Source organism: Microcaecilia unicolor, chromosome 3 (assembly GCF_901765095.1).
Source record: "Microcaecilia unicolor chromosome 3, aMicUni1.1, whole genome shotgun sequence".
Taxonomy (NCBI): domain Eukaryota; kingdom Metazoa; phylum Chordata; class Amphibia; order Gymnophiona; family Siphonopidae; genus Microcaecilia; species Microcaecilia unicolor.
Genome location: NC_044033.1, coordinates 232,108,976 through 232,130,522, shown reverse-complemented (window position 1 = coordinate 232,130,522; position 21,547 = coordinate 232,108,976). Strand labels below are relative to the sequence as shown.

Below are 21,547 nucleotides of genomic sequence, written 5' to 3'. Positions count from 1 at the left end.
GACGCCTGCATCGGCCTCTCAGCCTTTCTCTGCAGCCGCTCTAAACGAGAGCCTCCGGGCCGTTCTCCCAGAGATTCTGGGAGAGCTGTTGCGCCCTACCCCTCCGGTACCGGCGGTGCTTGCGCCTCCGGTACCGTCGAGCATGGCGCCGGCTGGCCCATCGCCCAGGTTGAGGTCCCCGACGTCGGTACCGCATGCGGTGCCGACCGCGGCCACCTCCCAGGAAGGCTCCCCGACTACGTCGGCGGAGGGAGCTTCGCCGATGCGGGCGAGGGAGTCTACCTCTCGACGCCCCCACCGTGGACGGGGTTCCACCGAGTCGAGCAGGGCGAGGGTTGCAGACACAGGTTCGTGAACTTGTGTCTGACACCGAGGGTGAGGCCTCGTGGGAGGAAGAGGAGGACCCCAGATATTTCTCTGACGAGGAGTCTGAGGGTCTTCCTTCTGATCCCACTCCCTCTCCTGAGAGACAGCTTTCTCCTCCCGAGAGTCTGTCTTTTGCTTCCTTTGTCCGGGAGATGTCTACGGCCATCCCCTTCCCGGTGGTTGTGGAGGACGAGCCCAGGGCTGAAATGTTTGAGCTCCTGGACTATCCTTCTCCACCTAAGGAAGGATCCACTGTTCCCTTGCACCATGTCCTGAAAAAGACATTGCTTGCGAACTGGACCAAGCCACTAAGTAATCCCCACATTCCCAAGAAGATTGAGTCCCAGTACCGGATCCATGGGGACCCAGAGCTGATGCGCACTCAGTTGCCTCATGACTCTGGAGTTGTGGATTTGGCCCTAAAGAAGGCTAAGAGTTCTAGGGAGCATGCTTCGGCGCCCCCGGGCAAAGACCCTAGAACCTTAGACTCCTTTGGGAGGAAGGCCTACCATTCTTCTATGCTCGTGGCCAAGATCCAGTCTTACCAGCTCTACACGAGCATACACATGCGGAACAATGTGCGGCAGTTGGCGGGCTTGGTTGATGCTCTTCCCCCTGAGCAAGCCAAACCTTTTCAGGAGGTGGTCAGGCAGCTGAAGGCGTGCAGAAAATTCCTGGCCAGAGGAGTTTATGACACTTTTGATGTTGCGTCCAGGGCCGCTGCTCAAGGTGTGGTGATGCGCAGGCTCTCATGGCTGCGTGCCGCCGACCTGGAGAATAGACTCCAGCAGCGGATTGCGGACTCGCCTTGCCGTGCGGACAACATTTTTTGGAGAAAAAGTCGAGCAGGTGGTAGAGTCTCTCCACCAGCGGGACACCGCATTCGACAAGTTCTCCCGCCGGCAGCCTTCAGCCTCTACCTCTACAGGTAGAAGATTTTTCGGGGGAAGGAAGACTGGTCCCTATGCTTCTGGTAAGCGTAGGTACAATCCTCCTTCCCGACAGCCTGCGGCCCAGGCTAAGCCCCAGCGCGCTCGCTCTCGTCAGCAGCGTGCGCCTCAGCAAGGCCCCGCGTCTCCCCAGCAAAAGCAAGGGGCGAGCTTTTGACTGGCTCCAGCAGAGCATAGCCGACATCCAAGTGTCAGTGCCGGGCGACCTGCCGGTCGGGGGGAGGTTGAAAGCTTTTCACCAAAGGTGGCCTCTCATAACCTCCGATCAGTGGGTTCTGCAAATAGTCCGGCAGGGATACACCCTCAATTTGGCATCGAAACCTCCAAATTGTCCGCCGGGGGCTCAGTCTTACAGCTTCCAACACAAGCAGGTACTTGCAGAGGAACTCTCCGCCCTTCTCAGCGCCAATGCGGTCGAGCCCGTGCCATCCGGGCAAGAAGGGCTGGGATTCTATTCCAGGTACTTCCTTGTGGAAAAGAAAACAGGGGGATGCGTCCCATCCTAGACCTAAGGGCCCTGAACAAATATCTCGTAAAAGAAAAGTTCAGGATGCTTTCCCTGGGCACCCTTCTCCCCATGATTCAGCAAAACGATTGGCTATGCTCTCTGGACTTGAAGGATGCCTATACACACATCCCGATACTGCCAGCTCACAGACAGTATCTGTGATTTCAGTTGGGCACACGCCACTTCCAGTACTGTGTGCTACCCTTTGGGCTCGCCTCTGCGCCCAGGGTGTTCACAAAGTGCCTAGCTGTGGTAGCAGCGGCACTCCGCAGGCTGGGGGTGCACGTGTTCCCATATCTCGACGATTGGCTGGTGAAGAACACATCCGAGGCAGGAGCCCTGCAGTCCATGCAGATGACTATTCGTCTCCTGGAGCTACTGGGGTTTGTGATAAATTACCCAAAGTCCCATCTTCTCCCAGTGCAGAAACTCGAATTCATAGGAGCCCTGCTGGATTCTCGGACGGCTCGCGCCTATCTCCCAGAGGCGAGAGCCAACAACTTGTTGTCCCTCGTCTCGCGGGTACGAGCGTCCCAGCAGATCACAGCTCGGCAGATGTTGAGATTGCTGGGCCACATGGCCTCCACAGTTCATGTGACTCCCATGGCCCGCCTTCACATGAGATCTGCTCAATGGACCCTAGCCTCCCAGTGGTATCAGGCCGCTGGGGGTCTAGAGGACGTGATCCACCTGTCCACGAGTTTTCTCGAATCCTTGTATTGGTGGACGATTTGGTCCAATTTGACTCTGGGACGTCCCTTCCAAATTCCTCAGCCACAAAAAGTGCTGACCACGGATGCGTCTCTCCTGGGATGGGGAGCTCATGTCGATGGGCTTCACACCCAAGGAAGTTGGTCCCTCCAAGAACGCGATCTACAGATCAATCTTCTGGAGCTGCGAGCGATCTGGAACGCTCTGAAGGCTTTCAGAGATCGGCTGTCCCACCAAATTATCCAAATTCAGACAGACAACCAGGTTGCCATGTACTATGTCAACAAGCAGGGGGGCACCGGATCTCGCCCCCTGTGTCAGGAAGCCGTCAGCATGTGGCTCTGGGCTCGCCGTCAAGGCATGGTGCTCCAAGCCACATATCTGGCAGGCGTAAACAACAGTCTGGCCGACAGGTTGAGCAGGATTATGCAACCTCACGAGTGGTCGCTCAATTCCCGTGTGGTACGACAGATCTTCCAGGCGTGGGGCACCCCCCTGGTGGATCTCTTCGCATCTCGAGTGAACCACAAAGTCCCTCAGTTCTGTTCCAGGCTTCAGGCCCACGGCAGACTGGCATCGGATGCCTTCCTCCTGGATTGGGGGGGAGGGTCTGCTGTATGCTTATCCTCCCATTCCTCTGGTGGGGAAGACTTTGTTGAAACTCAAGCAAGACCGAGGCACCATGATTCTGATTGCTCCTTTTTGGCCGCGTCAGATCTGGTTCCCCCTTCTTCTGGAGTTATCCTCCGAAGAACCGTGGAGATTGGAGTGTTTTCCGACCCTCATCACACAGGACGAGGGGGCGCTTCTGCATCCCAACCTCCAGTCTCTGGCTCTCACGGCCTGGATGTTGAGGGCGTAGACTTTGCCTCTTTGGGTCTGTCAGAGGGTGTCTCCCGCATCTTGCTTGCTTCCAGGAAAGATTCCACTAAGAGGAGTTACTTCTTCCATTGGAGGAGGTTTGCCGTCTGGTGTGACAGCAAGGCCCTAGATCCTCGCTCTTGTCCTACACAGACCCTGCTTGAATACCTTCTGCACTTGTCTGAGTCTGGTCTCAAGACCAACTCTGTAAGGGTTCACAGTGCAATCAGTGCATACCATTACCGTGTGGAAGGTAAGCCAATCTCAGGACAGCCTTTAGTTGTTCGCTTCATGAGAGGTTTGCTTTTGTCAAAGCCCCCTGTCAAGCCGCCTACTGTGTCATGGGATCTCAATGTCATTCTCACCCAGCTGATGAAACCTCCTTTCGAGCCACTGAATTCCTGCCATCTGAAGTACTTGACCTGGAAGGTCATTTTCTTGGTGGCAGTTACTTCAGCTCATAGAGTAAGTGAGCTTCAGGCCCTGGTAGCCCAGGCCCCTTACACCAAATTTCATCATAACAGAGTAGTCCTCCGCACTCACCCTAAGTTCTTGCCAAAGGTTGTGTCGGAGTTCCATCTGAACCAGTCAATTGTCTTGCCAACATTTTTTCCCCGTCCTCATTCCTGCCCTGCTGAACGTCAGCTGCACACATTGGACTGCAAGAGAGCATTGGCCTTCTACCTGGAGCGGACACAGCCCAACAGACAGTCCGCCCAATTGTTTGTTTCTTTTGATCCCAATAGGAGGGGAGTGGCTGTAGGGAAACGCACCATATCCAATTGGCTAGCAGATTGCATTTCCTTCACTTATGCCCAGGCGGGGCTGGCTCTTGAGGGTCATGTCACGGCTCATAATGTTAGAGCCATGGCTGCGTCGGTAGCCCACTTGAAGTCAGCCTCCATTGAAGAAATTTGCAAAGCTGCGACGTGGTCATCTGTCCACACATTCACATCTCATTACTGCCTGCAGCAGGACACCCGACGCGACAGTCGGTTCGGGCAGTCAGTTCTTCAGAACCTGTTTGGGCTTTAGGATCCAACTCCACCCCCGAGGGCCCTGTTTGTTCTGTTCCAGGCTGCACTCTCAGTTAGTTGGTAAATTTTTTAGGTCAATCTCAGTTATGTCCTCGCCGTTGCGAGGCCCAATTGACCATGGTTGTTGTTTTGAGTGAGCCTGGGGGCTAGGGATACCCCATCAGTGAGAACAAGCAGCCTGCTTGTCCTCGGAGAAAGCGAATGCTACATACCTGTAGAAGGTATTCTCCGAGGACAGCAGGCTGATTGTTCTCACAAACCCGCCCGCCTCCCCTTTGGAGTTGAGTCTTCCCTTGAAGTGTATTGTCTTGCTACATACTGGACTGGCCGGCTCGAGCCGGTTTCGGGCGGGAAGACGGCCGCGCATGCGTGGTGCGCATGGGCGCGCGAGGACTAGCAAAGGCCTTTGCTAGTAAACTTTTCCGATGGAGGGGGCTGCCGAGGACGTCAACCCATCAGTGAGAACAATCAGCCTGCTGTCCTCGGAGAATACCTTCTACAGGTATGTAGCATTCGCTTTATAGAATACTAGCATAACAGCAAAAGTACACCTGTAATTTAGGCGTGGCGTGACACTTTCAGCCATAGAGCTAGTTTGTGCTCATGCCTAATTACAATGTATACATACATAACTTATAGTATTTTATAAGTTGCACATGTAATTGTGAGTCCCACTCATACTCCGCCCAGACCTGCTTATATGTACAGATGCCTGTAAAATGCACTATGTAAGATATGCACGTATTTACAGAATAACATTTAGGCAGTATTTTGGCATTTACATGTGTATATACAAACGTACATACTGTATATGCCGTTATCCAAATGATAATCCAGCTTCAAATAGTAGACATATTCTTAAGCGGGGGCACTCGCATCCATACAAATTCAACAAGCTCATTCAAATTTTTCTTAATTTTATTGAAAAGTATTCTCAAAACATCTATCAGACCGACCAGACCCTATTTTGACACTGCTACAGGGGCTGTCCTATAAATACACAATCACATCTTAATAGATTTACACATAACATATAGCCATAAATATAACTTAAGCATACTCACGTTAGGCCACGTGTCTTCATCATTCAACCATAATTTCTTCTAAAATGATGCTGACGCAAGAATGCTCACATTTAAAGGATCAGCTGATCTACTACTACTACTTATCATTTATATAGTGCTACAAGGCATACGCAGCGCTGTACACCATACACAAAGACAGTCCCTGCTCGAAGAGCTTATAATCTAGATAAGACAGTACACAGACAGAACAATTAAGGGTAAGGGAATAGAGAGGTGAGGATAAGGGACAGGGCAAGTAAGTTAGGAATCAAAAGCAGTGGTAAAGAAGTGGGTTTTTTGATTTGAAAACGGCCAAAGATGGGGCTAGACGTACAGGCTCGAGAAGTCTATTCCAGGCGTGAGGTGCAGCGAGATAAAAGGAACAGAGTCTTGAATTGATCTCAGTAGAACCAATCAGTAACCTACAGTAGCGAGCTCCAATCTAACTCTAAATGTAACCCAGCGGGAAACACAGTCCCCAATTTAAAAATCCACCACTGTTCCTTATAGTTCAATAAGGCACTTTTGTCGCCACCCTCCCCACTCTACTGTGATCTTATCCAACACTCGCCATTTTATATCAGTCAGCTGATGTTTTTTCTCCAACCAGTGTTCAACCAGCAGAGGAGCATTCAGCACACCCTTTTTAATTCTTGATTTATGTGCTGCCAATCTCAGTTTTATGGGGTGACACAAATGCCCCACATATAATCACATGGACATTGTAATACATATATTATGATATCAGAGTCAAGTGGTATTATTGTGAGAAAAACAACTCTGACTCCTGCCCGTTGGTATCCATTCTACCCCTTCAATTGTAAAAGCACACCATTGACAATGTCCACATTTAGTGTGACCCTGAATTATAGTGTTCACATCCTCAATGGTGTAATTCATTCGTCTGTAGGACAATAATTCACCTATAGTCTTGCCTCTTCTATAGGCAGTCACCAGTTTCTCTTGGAAACATTCATGAAGGGACAAAACATGCCAATATTTAAAAATTAGAGCTACCAGTGACAAAATATGAGTCATATATGGAAATATGGCCACTAACATTTCCTGGATAGATCTTTAAATGTGAGCGTTCTTGTGCTAGTGCCATTTTGGAAGAAATTATAGTTGAATGATGAAGATATGTGGCCTGACGTGAGTACACTTAAGTTATATGTCAAAATAGAGTCCTGTCGGTCGGTCTGATGTTTTGAGAATACTTTTCAATAAAGTTATCCAAATGATTGGTGCACATATAGTATTACCCCCTTAGTGTCTTGGCCAACTCAATGTGTAATTAAACTCTGGAATTCGTTGCCAGAGAATGTGATAAAAGCAGTTAGCTTAGCGGGGTTTAAAAAAAAGGTTTGGCTAACTTCATAAAAGAAAAGTCCATAAGCAGTTATTAAGAGGGACTTGGGGAAAACCCACTGCTTATTTCTAGGATAAGCAGCATTAAATGTATTTTACTATTTTGGGATCTTGCCAGGTATTTGTAACCTAGATTGGCCACTGTTGGAAACAGGATGCTGGGCTTGATGGACCTTTCATCTGTCCCAATATTGCAACGCATATGTTCTTATATGAAATGTCATTCGGTGAGATCTGACGTATTTAGTGGTATCTTTGTTCATAGTGACTTGCTTAAGTTCGTACATGGTTCTGTGTGAAACAGAAACGTAGCCAGGTTGAGGGCGTTGGGGGGGGGGGGGGGGGGGGAAGCAGAGAGGAATAGGCACCGGCAGAGTCAGAAGTCCGTTTGGAGGAACGGCTGCTCCCATGGCAACCCACCTAGCTACGCCTCTGATGTGGTTTGGCAGATGTAACTGTGGTCATCTCTTGTTTGACAGCTGACGGCTACCTTCTGGCAGACATGGAAAGACTTTGAGATCCGCCATGGGAATGAGGACACAATCCGTGAAATGTTACGACTTAAACGCAGCGTACAAGCCACATACAACACACAGGTCAACTTCATGGCATCACAGATGCTGAAAATCTCTAGCACCACAGGTACAGTTAAGCAACTTCTAGGATATTGAAAAGTTGTGTATACAGGGAGGAGAGCTGCAGACACAAGGGATAAGATTCCATAGCAACGTGCAGGAATGGTGAATGACTTGTTCAGAGACAGGGAGAAGTACAGACATAGGAAAGACTTCTCAGAATGAGGGGAGGTGCAGGTACAGTAGAGAGACTTCCTTAGGCACAAGAGCAGGAGTAGAAGCCTGCCTCTCATATATTTCTCTTGTTTGTCCATTTATCCCTCCCTCTCATATCACTCACCTGTACCTCTTCTCCATCTTTCCTATCTCACCTGCTCTGCCTGGATTATTCTGCATCAGACTTGTCTTCTGGACAAAGAGAGATGGATGACATGAAACTGCTAGAGCAGAGGGCAGAGCAGCTTGCTGTGGAAGCTGAGAAGGACAAGCCCAGAGTCAAAGAGAAAATCCTCTTTGTCCGGTGAGTATATGAGAACCAAAAGGATTGTGTTGTGCACGAGTATCCTGGGAGTGAGTGCAGAAAGCATTGATGGGTTGCCTTGCTAACTAGTTTGTCTGCTCAAAGATAGGTACAAAGAGCATTTTGTCCCAGGTTGCCAAATAACTAACTTTGCTTGGCAGTGGGTGCAGTGTTGCTGCCTCAGAGGTGAAGAGCATTGCAATCCTAGATTGCCAGAATAGCTAGTGTTGCCTGGTAGGTGGTATGAGTAAAGAGTATTGCTAATGCATTCTGCTGCTGCTGTGGCTTACAGTGAGTGCAGAATTCTTAGTTGTTTTGAGTTAGTACAGTTTATTGTACTGGGTGCAGTGTGTGTCACTGTCTGATTGTCACATTAGCTATTGTCTGCTTCATAGTGGATATAGAAAGGACAATACTGAAATAGCACTTACACAGACTGCAGGGATGCCGATTGCATAAATACTTAAAATTTTCTCACCCTGAGGAATACATAAATTCATGCTTCTATAGTGGCTTAACATTTAGAATTTATGCATTTTAAAAAGGGTAAGATTTTGGATGGGCTGAAGGTGGAGGAAAAAGTTCTATAGAAAGTGGCAGAATACAACTGTTTTCAATATAGCTTGTTCATCTAAGGCAGGGGTCCTCAAATCCAGTCCTCAAGATCTACAACCCAGCGTGGTTTTCATGATTTCTGCAATGAATATTTATGAGATCTAGTTACATTCACTGTTTCCATTACATGCAAACAGATCTCGTACATATTCATTGTAAAATCCTGAAAACCTGGCTGGATTGTGAACCTCAAGGACTGGTCTAAGGAGTAGTGGCCAAATTGCAGACATAACATTAAGTGGATAATTTATCCCTTGAAATTTATACAAGTATATTTAGATCTCGTACATATCCATTTACCACTGCTAAATATAGCTATAAGTTTAAATGGCTATTTGCTAACACTCCCCCTCATTCCCCCTCCCTCCTCAGAATATTGGTCTCAGAGAGCTTTGTTGTCAAATACTGGGAACTTGCCACCATGCCATATAATTAGCATTAGTAGTGTTCAAAATTTTCATTTTGTACTACTGTTGAGACCTGTACCGAGTTGGTGATGTGTAAGGGATGTGTGGACTGTGGAGGCAGAGGCATATAAATGTGACTGGGTGGAGACAACATTCTTATGTAAAATATTTCTTATTTGCTTATAAGAGAAAGCTCTATGCGAGGAGCAAACCTGCATAAGAAAATGAGCTTAAAAAAAAAAGGCATACAGACAATGAAAATAAATGCAGGGAAGGAGAGTAAGCCTTAGTATCTATTCAAATAAATTCAAATTAAATTTGGTAACCTCTCAGTTGGAAAGTGCCTTCAGGCAAATTAGATGAATGCATTGCATTTTTCTAACTTTGATACTAAATTCCTTATCTCTGTAGAATAAATTGATTTGTTAATTTTTAGCTATACTTTTGGAAAAAATTGAGTCTTGGAGCCTTTTACTGTGTGTTATCTTTTGAGGGAGGTGCTGGAGACTGAGCTATTGCTAACAATCGACCCTCCTCCCTTTTTCCCCCATAATAAATAGTTTATTATTGTGTCTGTCTGTGTCTCCAACCCTCAGGAGGTGATGCTTCACGTAGTGAGCTGGCAGAGCTCACCAAAGAGGCCAACCCAGATGAAATTGACATAGACGAGGAAGATGAAAGTAATGAGGATGAACCAGATGGTAAGGAAGAGGACTGTGATTTTCCACACCCATGGAACAAATGTGTATACAGTATAGGTTTTTGGACTTACAGCTGTTCAATGATAAACTCCAAAATATACACTCAAGAGAAGAGAAGGTTAAAAGTAAAGATGTGGTAGAATAATTCAATGGTCTTCACTAATTTTTAAGTCTGAACCATTTTGGGATCGAGCTTGAAGGAGAGCCAACAAATATCTTCCTACACAGGGCCACAACATCGAGCAATGCATGTAGACATCCAATGCCTCTAGAACACCTGCTCTCAGTGACACATGAAAAACACAGATAGACCCTCTTCAAATACAGAATAAGTGACCTCAAGCTAAAAGTACTATTGCAGAAAGCCAAAACCCTAAAACAGGAGCGTAATGAAATATGCTCTGTTCTCCCTCCCTGCCCACTGGGTTATGGCCAGACAAGGGAGGTCAATGGATGGGAAACAGTTTTGGTCCCACCTCCCTTGCGTCCTGTGTGGCTGCAGCAGCCGCACATAGCTAGCTATGTCCCTACCCTAAGATGGTATACTTCATGCACTGCACCACCAGAGAAATAGAAAAAAATGCATTTCTTCGGTAACAGTGCAAAATACAAAGGCAACAGATGTAAATACTCAAAACTGACATATTTCATTCACTAAACTGAAAATAAAATCATTTTTCCTACCTTTGTTTTGATTTTATTGTTCTAATCATCATGTTCCCAGTCTCTGCTTGCGCTTCCCTGTATCTCTGCTCTTAATTCTGTTTCCAGGACCTCCTATTCATTTAGCATTTCGTAACTTTCTGCCCTACATCCATCTTTTGCACTGATTTTTCACATTCTGCTCTCTTCCATTTTTCTGCCTCCTTGCATCTATCCACTTTTCCATCTCTTTTCTTCTTTTCCCCTGCCCTCCATCCATGTGCACCATCTCTTCATCTCTTTTCTTTCCCTCCCCTCCATCTATGCATGTGTGCCATCTCCTCCTACCCCCCTCTATCCCTCCCCATTTTCAGCACTACCCCATGTCCTTATGCTCTCTTATAAGAACATAAAAATAGCCATAGTGGATCAGACCAGTGGTCCATCTAGTCCAGCATCCTGTTTCCAACAGTGGCCAATCCAGGTCACAAGTGCCTTGGCAGAAACCCAAATAATTCAAAAATGTACAGGGGAAAAAAAACCTACTACTTGGCAAGAATAGCACAAACAAAATAGGAGCAATACCCTGTGACAAGAAAAAATCGTATCATATATGTAAAAATAACTCTTAATTATTTGAATCTATTTACCGCCTTTTTGAAGGAATTCACTCAAGGCAGTGTACGGTAAGAATAGATCAAACATGAGCAATAGGCAATTACAGCAGTAAAAAATATTCAAATAATAAAAAGTATGGTATAGTATACCAATGTCCGCACAATATGTAATAGAACGTTTTAATTGAAAGTGAAGGGTAAGGCAAAGATAGGACATATAGATAAGTAAGAGAGTAAGAAGAGTTAGAAAGTAAGGTGATTAATTTTTTTTAAAAAGTTGCACATGAGGTTAGGGATGGTTTACTATTATCTCAGCTAGGGTAGGGGTGGATAAACAATCTCTGACCTTATGTGCAACTATAACTGTGATGCAAGTTCCACATTAGGAATTATCTACCAGGAAAAGGATCCTTGGTGTCATTGTTGATGTTATGTTGAAACCCTCTGCTCATTGTGCAGCTGTAGCTAAGAAAGCAAATAGAATGTTAGGTATTATTAGGAAAGGAATGGAAAACAAAACTGAGAATGTTATAATGTCTTTGTATCACTCCATGCTACTCGAATACTGTGTGCAATTCTGGTCACCGCATCTCAAAAAATGTATAGCGGAATTAGAAAAGGTACAGAGAAGGGCAACAAAAATGTTAAAGGGGGTGGGACAACTTCCCTATGAGTAAAGGCTAAAGTGGTTAGGGCTTTTCAGCTTGGAGAGGAGACAACTGAGGGGAGATCTGATAGAGGTCTATAAAATACTGAGTGGAGTGGAATGGGTAGAGGTGAATTGCTTGTTTACTCTTTCCAAAAATACAAGGATTGGGGCGCACACAGTGAAGTTACTAAGTAGTAAATTTAAAACAAACCGGAGGAAATATTTATTCACTCAGCATGTAATTAAACTCTGGAATTCGTTGCCAAAGAATGTGGTAAAAGCAGTTAAGGTTTAGAAAAGGTTTGGATAGCTTCCTAAAAGAAAAGTCCATAAGCCATTATTAAGATGGACTTGGGAAAATCCAAGCAGCATAAAATCTGTTTTACTGTTTTGGGATCTTGCTAGGTACTTCTGACCTGGATTGGCCACTTTTGGAAATAGGATACTGGGCTGATGGACCTTCGTTTTTTTCCCCATTATGTTCTTACGTTCTTAAGTGCTTGTAAAACATTTGTATCCACTTTGACATGGTGAAGTTTTTGCAGTTCCCATGACTTTATGGAGACATTTTCCAGCACCGAGGCAACTTCTATATGAGAGATGACCAAATGATGCCACCTCACTAAACTAAATTATATTTGGGGTGAGAAAAAGTGCTGAGAAACAAGTTTGTGAACCCCTCTGTATTTAGCACAGTTGATAAAACATGTTTATATCATAATCATAACTGTGATAAGAAAGAAAGAAAACCCCATTGAATTAGTAACTCGGCCTTGAAAACTATTTTCCATGGAGGCTGACCTCAAGTAGGGTACAAACACCACCATGGCTTACGCATTATGATCCTTGACCGACCCTCAAGAATCAAGCTACCTGGCCCTGTGCAAAGAAAATGCATTCTACTGGCCATTTAGTATGTTTGGAATTGGAGTCCCAGGATTATTGGAGTTAAAATAAACAAAAAGCTGTGTGGACTTTTGAAGAGCTTTAGTCTGATCTTTCACCTTTGTACAAAGCAGATCGTTAAGAACGTAATTTATTAATACAACTCAAAAAATTACACATAAATACATATATAAAAAAATATATATCAAAATTAGCCCGACACAGGCCGTGTTTCGCCCAGCAGGGGCTGCTTCAGGGGCTACATAAAAATCCTCTATAGTTCAAATTGGAAAAATTGTATTTGATAATTCCAAAAATATAATATGCAAGTGATCTCAGTTTGAAAAAAAACAGCTCTCCAAGAGGGGCCAATACGATATAACATTCCGTCTATCTGGCGTCTCTTGTCTCTGGAGAAACTGAGATCGCTTGCATATTATATTTTTGGAATTATCAAATACAATTTTTCCAATTTGAACTATAGAGGATTTTTATGTAGCCCCTGAAGCAGCCCCTGCTGGGCGAAACACGGCCTGTTTCGGGCTAATTTTGATATATATTTTTTATATATGTATTTATGTGTAATTTTTTGAGTTGTATTAATAAATTACGTTCTTAACGATCTGCTTTGTATATTTTCCATCTTGGAGCTTGCAGACCGTCTGCCTTTGTGCTTTCTTGGACTTTCACCTTTGTAGACATAGAAACGTAAAAATGATAGCAGATAATAGCCATATGGCCTATCCAGTCTGCCTATCCATACCAACTGTTGAACTCTATTTGGCTACCTTGAATTCACATACAATCCTCGTCTAAGTATTTCCTTAGATTATTCCTGTCCTTGTTAACCTTCATCCTATGCTCCCTTGTTTCAGAGCTTCCTTTCAACTGAGAGGACCTTCTGTGCATTTATGGTACAATGGTGTTTAAATGTCCCTGAATATTTACCCTCTCTTCAAGTGCTGCAATGCATGAACAGATTCCAGCTGTCCAAAACCCCAAGGGCCACTTGTTTTGCAAACCCACTGCTTCAGGAGGTGGAAGTAGAACCTAAAAGATTGTCCAAAATGGCTACCTTCTTTTATATCAAACACTTACAGGAACAACCAATCACAGACAAGCTAGTACTTAAGGTAGTAATGTTCATGCATTGCAGCACTTGAAGAGAGCCCTTTTTTCAATTGGAACAGTAGCAGTTTGATGATCTGGTATTAGGAAAGGATGTCTCTCCAGTTAAGCCAAGTACTTGTGGGACTTTATCTTGATATGTCATGAACTATCAGCAGTGTTTGTTGGAACTTTGGGGATTTGACATGGAAATTTTTGTGTGTTTTTTTTTTATGACTGAAACAAACTGTGTAGGTTTTGGCTATTTTTCTCTGGTTTTTTGGTGAGCAACATTTTTCTCCGTTTTTCAAGTTTTTTTGTTGCTCTCTTTTTTTCAGGAGATAGTACCTGGGAATCCCTTTGGGAAAGACTGACACATTTGGTCAGACCAATGCTATTTGAGCTTTGTGGCCTCATTTATTTATTTATTTTAATAGAGCCCCCCCCACACACACACACACACACACAGTCTGAGTTAGCTATCTTGTTAGCAAACTGCATGCTTCATGTTTTTTGGGTGATATTCCATTAATGATACCATTCCTTTTGTTCAGCTGAATCAGTCTAAACCAGTGGTTTATATTGCCTAATCAATAGATGGAGGGTAGAGAAAGAACATTGATTCCAGTGCTATCACTGGCATAAGAAGAGGTGCAGCCTGGAGCTAGCCAGTATTTTTCTATCTCCAGCAGATGGTGCCGGTTGGACTGGTGTACTGGCTCTTTGGCTAAGGCTTGATTCCCATAGTCATAGGTCCCATAGCCTGTGTGCCACTGATAGAGTCTAGGGCGGCCTGGTATTCTAAGAAAAGGTCCACACCCTTAGTTGAGTTGGAGGTGCTGTTCTTCACTCTGGAGCTCTCCACCGTTCAGAGCCTTTGCCTGCAGGCTAGCACAGTCTAACCAGCATCAATATTAACTTGTACTCCTACATACTCCCTACAAAGTGCCATTAAGAAGAAGACAAATCTACCCTGAATAAATTTCTAGAGATGCATAGGATTTTTAAAAGTATAATTAATGTTCTTTTAAGAAATTAAACATTTATATGGGAAACTTAAAAAGGCCACTAATGCAATTTTAAAGATAGAAATAGGTTTTTGGTATACTTGCATATTCCTGAAACATCAGGAAAAATTTTAAACTTTTGCCCACAATATTTTAGCAACCTCAAAAGAGAAGATAACCAAGTTTCCTCCAAGTTTCTGGTGGAAATGGCATCGGAGAAATCTTCCAAGAAAGTAGCTAAAACTCCTTTCTCAGTAGACACCAAAATGTCTAGGTCACCCTCTGCTATATTCTGAACATCGTTGTGACCACTTCACCTCTGATAAAGCAGTATCATTAGTGGTCTAACAAGCAGTATGTACAAAATAGTAACACTGACTTTCAAGGCCCTCCTCGTAGGCTTACCTGACTACCTTTCCTATCTTACAATTCTTATTCTCCAACAAGGGTTCTCCATTCAGTTAATGATCATCGTCTAATCCTTCCAAGTCCAAAATTTGCATATTTAGAATCAACTAGGCATTGCGCATTTTTCTTTTTTGCCTCATGTATGGAACAATCTTCTGCTTTCTCTCTGTAGCAACCCCTCCTTTAAAAGTTTTAAATCCAGACTCAAGACTTGGCTTTTTATGCACCCTTTTGGAGTACCAGAAAGACAGTTCACCAGCCACTCCTCCCTCTTTTTGTTCCCCTTCCTTCTATATGATGATTTTATTTTCCCACTCTTGTCCCTTTCTCCTCCTGTTCTCCCGCTGTCTTTCTTAGAGTGATTGATTTGTCTTTGCTATAAAAATAAGTGGAGTTCCTTTCCTCTTTCCTGAGTGTTTTATGTTCACAGCTCTGCCCTACGTAGTCAGTGGTATATCAAGCACTAATAAAGTATAAACTAACAAAGGCCTGAATAAGAACATAATAAATTTTAGATAACATGTTCTGAATATTGCTCATTCAGATCAGATTGTCTTTAAAATACTTCCTAAAATTTCGAGACAGAGTAAGCATAATCACAGACGACAAAAAAAAATTTCCTCTGAAGTTTTTCTGATGCCTCAATTTTGTAATACAAATAAAGGCTATCCTTAGTAGCCGTTGTCCCCACAAATTGCAAAGAGGTCCAAGCTTTTAAATTAGATAAGTATCTTTTTAAGGACTCAATATTAACTGCATGTTCAGCAAACTTTGCCACAGAAACATAATTTGCCACAGGAACATAATTGGTTCACAATCCTCCGAAGAAGACATTGTGTCATACATGCAACTTCTCAGATCTCTTTTAAGGTATATTCTAAGGAGTTGAAAAATCCATTGAATCACTTTTGGTAACTGTTCAGACGGTAAAGTAGTTATAGTATTAACAGAACCAGCATCTTTCATTTCAGAAGCCTTTATAATTGAGGATATAAGATCAAACCTCAAAATAGAGGGAAGGAATGGGAGGAGTATGATCCGCTGATCTTAAAGATGCTCCTTCAGATGGTGAAACCTTTGTCTATACTTTGAATTAACACCTCAGGCCAGATGTTTACTCATGGCCCTTTTACAATTGGTGTTGAAATTGTAGGAGCCCTAGACTTGTGCTTAGCCATGTAAGTTATACACAAACAGTCACACATAGAGCAAATCAGGTTCCAATGGGATTAATATTAATCAGAACCAGCACTCACCAATCCTCTGCTAGAATTCAGGGATAACAGTTCTTAAATTCAGAGGAACCCCTAAGGGGCAAAACCTTCCCCTTAGGTCGCACCTCCTTCAGGTGTATGCCCCAGCATAGCTCTTTAAGGGCTGTTCACCAGTTGCACTGGTGTCAGCAGGATGATCCCTGCCCATGCTGACTACACCAACTTTGAAATCAATCACCTTTCTCTGGTGGGCTGGCTCAGTGTTCCCATGCCCTGTAATGACAATTTTTTAAAAGGATTCTGGTGGATCTAGAAAACTGGAAGAATGGAAGAAACCAGCTTGAAAAGATGGTATTTTATTGTTTTTTATGTAGTTTAGCTAGAGATCATAGGTGAAACATCAAATCCAAAAATAAACTAAGATAAATATAATTAATGAACACATGGATAAGTAGGCAGTCAACATGGATTTAGCCAGGAGAAATCTTGTCTTACCAATTTGTTAGATTTTTTTTTTTAAGGAGTTAAACACATGAATAGGGAGAGTCAGCTGGGCGCTTTGTGAGAGGTTTACAGGCACTGCCTTGGACGCCCTGAGACTGCTCTGACGCTAGAGGACGCCCCCTTTCCATCATAAGAGGCTGTTCTAGCCATCGAGGTTTAGGAGTCAGTTGGGAGCTTCATGAGAAATTTGCTGGCACTGCCTTGGATGACTTGAAGACTACTCTGATGCCGAAGGAACTTCCCTTTCTATCATAAGAGGCTGTCTTTGCTGCAGAACACAGCCGTGGGTGCGACCAAAGGGGCAGGTCCTGCTCCTTCAGCGCCCCTTCAGAGTCACAGGGGAGCAAGGAGCATGGCACTTTGCTCCGCTCCCATGGGGAAGTGTAAGAGTGGTAAGAAGAAAGCTAATATGGTCTCTGTGATTCATGGTCCTATGGCTCTACATTTACAGTCATTTAAGACATTGGGACCTGTGTCTTGGCTGAGTACACGTTCAACTTTGGAGGCTTTGCTTTCATCTGGGGGTCCAACCCTACCCCCACAACCTGTTTGTGATGGTGAACTGCTGTGTATTTTGGAGAGGAGCGGCACTTCCACAGCAAACGTTGCCCTCACTATGCTGTTTCTTTAGTGTCTGTTGGAACTGCCCCAGGAAAGGTATTTTTGAGTGTTTCTTTTACCTATGCATCTTTGCCTAACTCTCCTCTGGAGAGAGAGATATCCTTAAAAGATGTTTATGATACAGTAATAAAGATGAATAAAAACCTAAAGGATAATCGTTTACAGTTTAGTACATTTTCAGAGGAACTGGTGGACAAAGCAACTGAACACGATGCTAGGTTGCTTAAGGTGGAGCAAGGTTTGGAGAATGTTCACACATTCTTTGGCTCAAACTGCGGCGGCAAAGGACAGTTTAATGATACATCTCCACCTTGAAAATCTGGAAAACTCAAATAGAGCGGCTAATTTGTTTGCTTAATTTTCCAGTAACTCATTTGTCTTCTGTGGAGTTGTTTAAGATTAGACGTATTGCAACTTGCTATTGAAGTTGGTGATTATCTTTCCAAGGGAGTAAAGCAACAACTCCACCTTGAAAATCTGGAAAACTCCAATAGAGCGGCTAATTTACAGTTTGCTTAATTTTCCAATAACTCATTATTTATCTTCTGTGGAGTTGTTTACGATGTATGTTAGACATATTGCAACTTGCTATTGAAGTTGGTGATGATAAATCTGTGTATTATCTTTCTAGGGGAGTAAAGCAGACCAATCAGGAAGGAGAGTTTGATAACGTGAACTCTCGTGATAGCTTGGATCTAACTAAATTTTTAGAATCATCACAGGATAACATCACCAAGAGAGCTACTTTGATGGTAATACTGTGTTTGGTGGAGAAAAAAAATGGTGATTATGAAAGCATATTTTCAGAAGGAAAGTATTCCTCTCTTTGGGCGGTTTTGGTGTTTCCTGATATAGCCATAAGTACATAAGTAGTGCCATACTGGGAAAGACCAAAGGTCCATCTAGCCCAGCATCCTGTCACCGACAGTGGCCAATCCAGGTCAAGGGCACCTGGCACGCTCCCTAAACGTAAAAACATTCCAGACAAGTTATACCTAAAAATGCGGAATTTTTCCAAGTCCATTTAATAGCGGTCTATGGACTTGTCCTTTAGGAATCTATCTAACCCCTTTTTAAACTCCGTCAAGCTAACCGCCCGTACCACGTTCTCCGGCAACGAATTCCAGAGTCTAATTACACGTTGGGTGAAGAAAAATTTTCTCCGATTCGTTTTAAATTTACCACACTGTAGCTTCAACTCATGCCCTCTAGTCCTAGTATTTTTGGATAGCGTGAACAGTCGCTTCACATCCACCCGATCCATTCCACTCATTATTTTATACACTTCTATCATATCTCCCCTCAGCCGTCTCTTCTCCAAGCTGAAAGCCCTAGCCTTCTCAGCCTCTCTTCATAGGAAAGTCGTCCCATCCCCACTATCATTTTCGTCGCCCTTCGCTGTACCTTTTCCAATTCTACTATATCTTTTTTGAGATACGGAGACCAGTACTGAACACAATACTCCAGGTGCGGTCGCACCATGGAGCGATACAACGGCATTATAACATCCGCACACCTGGACTCCATACCCTTCCTAATAACACCCAACATTCTATTCGCTTTCCTAGCCGCAGCAGCACACTGAGCAGAAGGTTTCAGCGTATCATCGACGACGACACCCAGATCCCTTTCTTGATCCGTAACTCCTAACGTGGAACCTTGCAAGACGTAGCTATAATTCGGGTTCCTCTTACCCACATGCATCACTTTGCACTTGTCAACATTGAACTTCATCTGCCACTTGCACGCCCATTCTCCCAGTCTCGCAAGGTCCTCCTGTAATCGTTCACATTCCTCCTGCAACTTGACGACCCTGAATAATTTTGTGTCATCGGCGAATTTAATTACCTCACTAGTTATTCCCATCTCTAGGTCATTTATAAATACATTAAAAAGCAACGGACCCAGCACAGACCCCTGCGGGACCCCACTAACTACCCCCCACTAACTACCCTCCTCCACTGAGAATACTGGCCACGCAATCCTACTCTCTGCTTCCTATCTTTCAACCAGTTCTTAATCCATAATAGTACCCTACCTCCGATTCCATGACTCTGCAATTTCTTCAGGAGTCTTTCGTGCGGCACTTTGTCAAACGCCTTCTGAAAATCCAGATATACAATATCAACCGGCTCCCCATTGTCCACATGTTTGCTTACCCCCTCAAAAAAATGCATTAGATTGGTGAGGCAAGACTTCCCTTCACTAAATCCGTGCTGACTTTGTCTCATCAGTCCATGTTTTTGTATATGCTCTGCAATTTTATTCTTAATAATAGCCTCCACCATCTTGCCCGGCACCGACGTCAGACTCACCGGTCTATAATTTCCCGGATCTCCTCTGGAACCCTTCTTAAAAATCGGAGTAACATTGGCTACCCTCCAGTCTTCCGGTATTACACTCGATTTTAGGGACAGATTGCATATTTCTAACAGTAGCTCCGCAAGTTCATTTTTTAGTTCTATTAATACTCTGGGATGAATACCATCAGGTCCCGGTGATTTACTACTCTTCAGCTTGCTGAACTGACCCATTACATCCTCCAAGGTTACAGAGAATTTGTTTAGTTTCTCCGACTCCCCCGCTTCAAATATTCTTTCCGGCACCAGAGTGACTCAGTTACATTGTAAGGCTTTCCTGCTGCTTAAACACTTTAAGAAAAAAGTTTCCCCTTAAGGTGGAGAATCAGTCTTATATTTTTTTGGATCCTGTGCATCTAGAGTCTTCTCTTTTGTCCGAGGCAGCTAATACTCCTTAGTTGCTAAAGTGTCAGGTTTTTTGTGTAAGGGGTTGTTGTTTTTTTCAGGCCTACAGCCATTTCTATTTAGTTTTACTTTAATTTTGATGAAATGGAATTCCCAGTGTTGGTCTCCCCTTAATGTGGGCTGTTTTCTTCAAGGACAGCAGGCGTTATATTATCACAAGTGGGTGACGCCAACCTGCGTCGTCCGGTCCGGAATTTACAAAAGTCTAATGAGAGCTTTGTGGAGTTCGAGACATGCTCCACCACGCATACGTGAGTGTCTTCCTGCCCGCCGCAAGAACGCGGTCTCTTCAGTTCTCTTTCTACTATGGTGAGGAGAGGGCATGTTGTTTTACCGTCTCCTCACATCGCTCGGTCCTAAAGAGCTTTTTTGTGCCTTTCGGCTGCTTTTCCTTTGTGATTTTGCATGGTTTTAAGTTTCCTTTTATTTTCCGTTACCAGGCCGCTTTTAGGTCTTGAATTCGGCCGGAAACTTTCCCTTTCGTTTTTGCCGTGCCTTGCCCCTTTTTCAGGCACCATCACTTTGTTTAATTTAGCCAAGGAAGTTTTTCCTTCCATGTCCACAAATGTTCCCAGAGGCTTCAAGGTCAGTACCCGGTGCAATCGGACAATCTCTGGGAAAGACACCCATTCTTGGTGTCTACAGTGTCTTGGGCCCACCAAGTATGAAGAAGAGGACCCAGGTTTCCAGAGAGGCTCAGCGAGAGAGGATTTTCGGAGCCAAGTCCGGTTCGTCGACATCGGCATCAAGGTTGGCGGCGTCTGCATCAACGTTGAGCTTCACATTGGGGAGCATCTGTAAGCATGGCTGCTGCTAGACCCTTAGACACTGGGAGCAGTGAAGCATCGAGTGGGTCTCCACCTACTTCAAGGCTTCCTGCTGTGCAGGGTCCCCAGGACTGTCCATCGTTGGTCCTGACCCCGAGGCATTGTGTGGATTCAACGTCTTCGTCGGCACCGAAGAGCGTCGGTGACATGCTTTGGGCAAACACCAAGAAGCATCGTCATCTGTCACCCTCGATGCATGGTGCCAGGAGCTCCGGAGCATTGAAGGATTTGGCATCCAAGAAGCGTTGGCACAAGGAAAACTTCTCCCACTCCATACAGGAGGGGCCGACGTGTCGGTCTTCCATCAGCCAAGACCCTGCTCCTGTATCAACCCTGGCAGTTCTGCAACCTACACCTAGCAAGCGGGCGATTCTAGATGTGTCCCAAGCTGTGGCGGCCCCTGAGAATCACAAGAGGGTCGTCACCTCTGATGGAGAGACTTTCACACTGCAGGTGCATGGCCGACGATATGAGTTCATTAAAATAATCCACAATGCCTTAGAGCTCCAGGATTACATTCCCCGGCAACAGATGGAGAAAATCAAGCAGCAGGAACAGTTGAAGAACCGTAAGGAGCGGGACATGATTGCTCCCAAGAAAGGGATAAAATTTCTCGTT

The 21,547-nt window shown here is 44.5% G+C and overlaps 1 protein-coding gene across 1 annotated transcript in view; it reads left to right on the top strand.

Annotated features, from left to right (window-relative positions):
* XAB2 (XPA binding protein 2) overlaps positions 1-21,547 on the top strand; it is a 148,665-nt gene that overhangs the window by 119,940 nt on the left and 7,178 nt on the right. Inside the window, 4 exon segments of the mRNA XM_030197558.1 lie at positions 7,345-7,507; positions 7,840-7,960; positions 8,782-8,783; positions 9,582-9,683. Coding sequence (XP_030053418.1) covers positions 7,345-7,507; positions 7,840-7,960; positions 8,782-8,783; positions 9,582-9,683 — 388 coding nt within the window.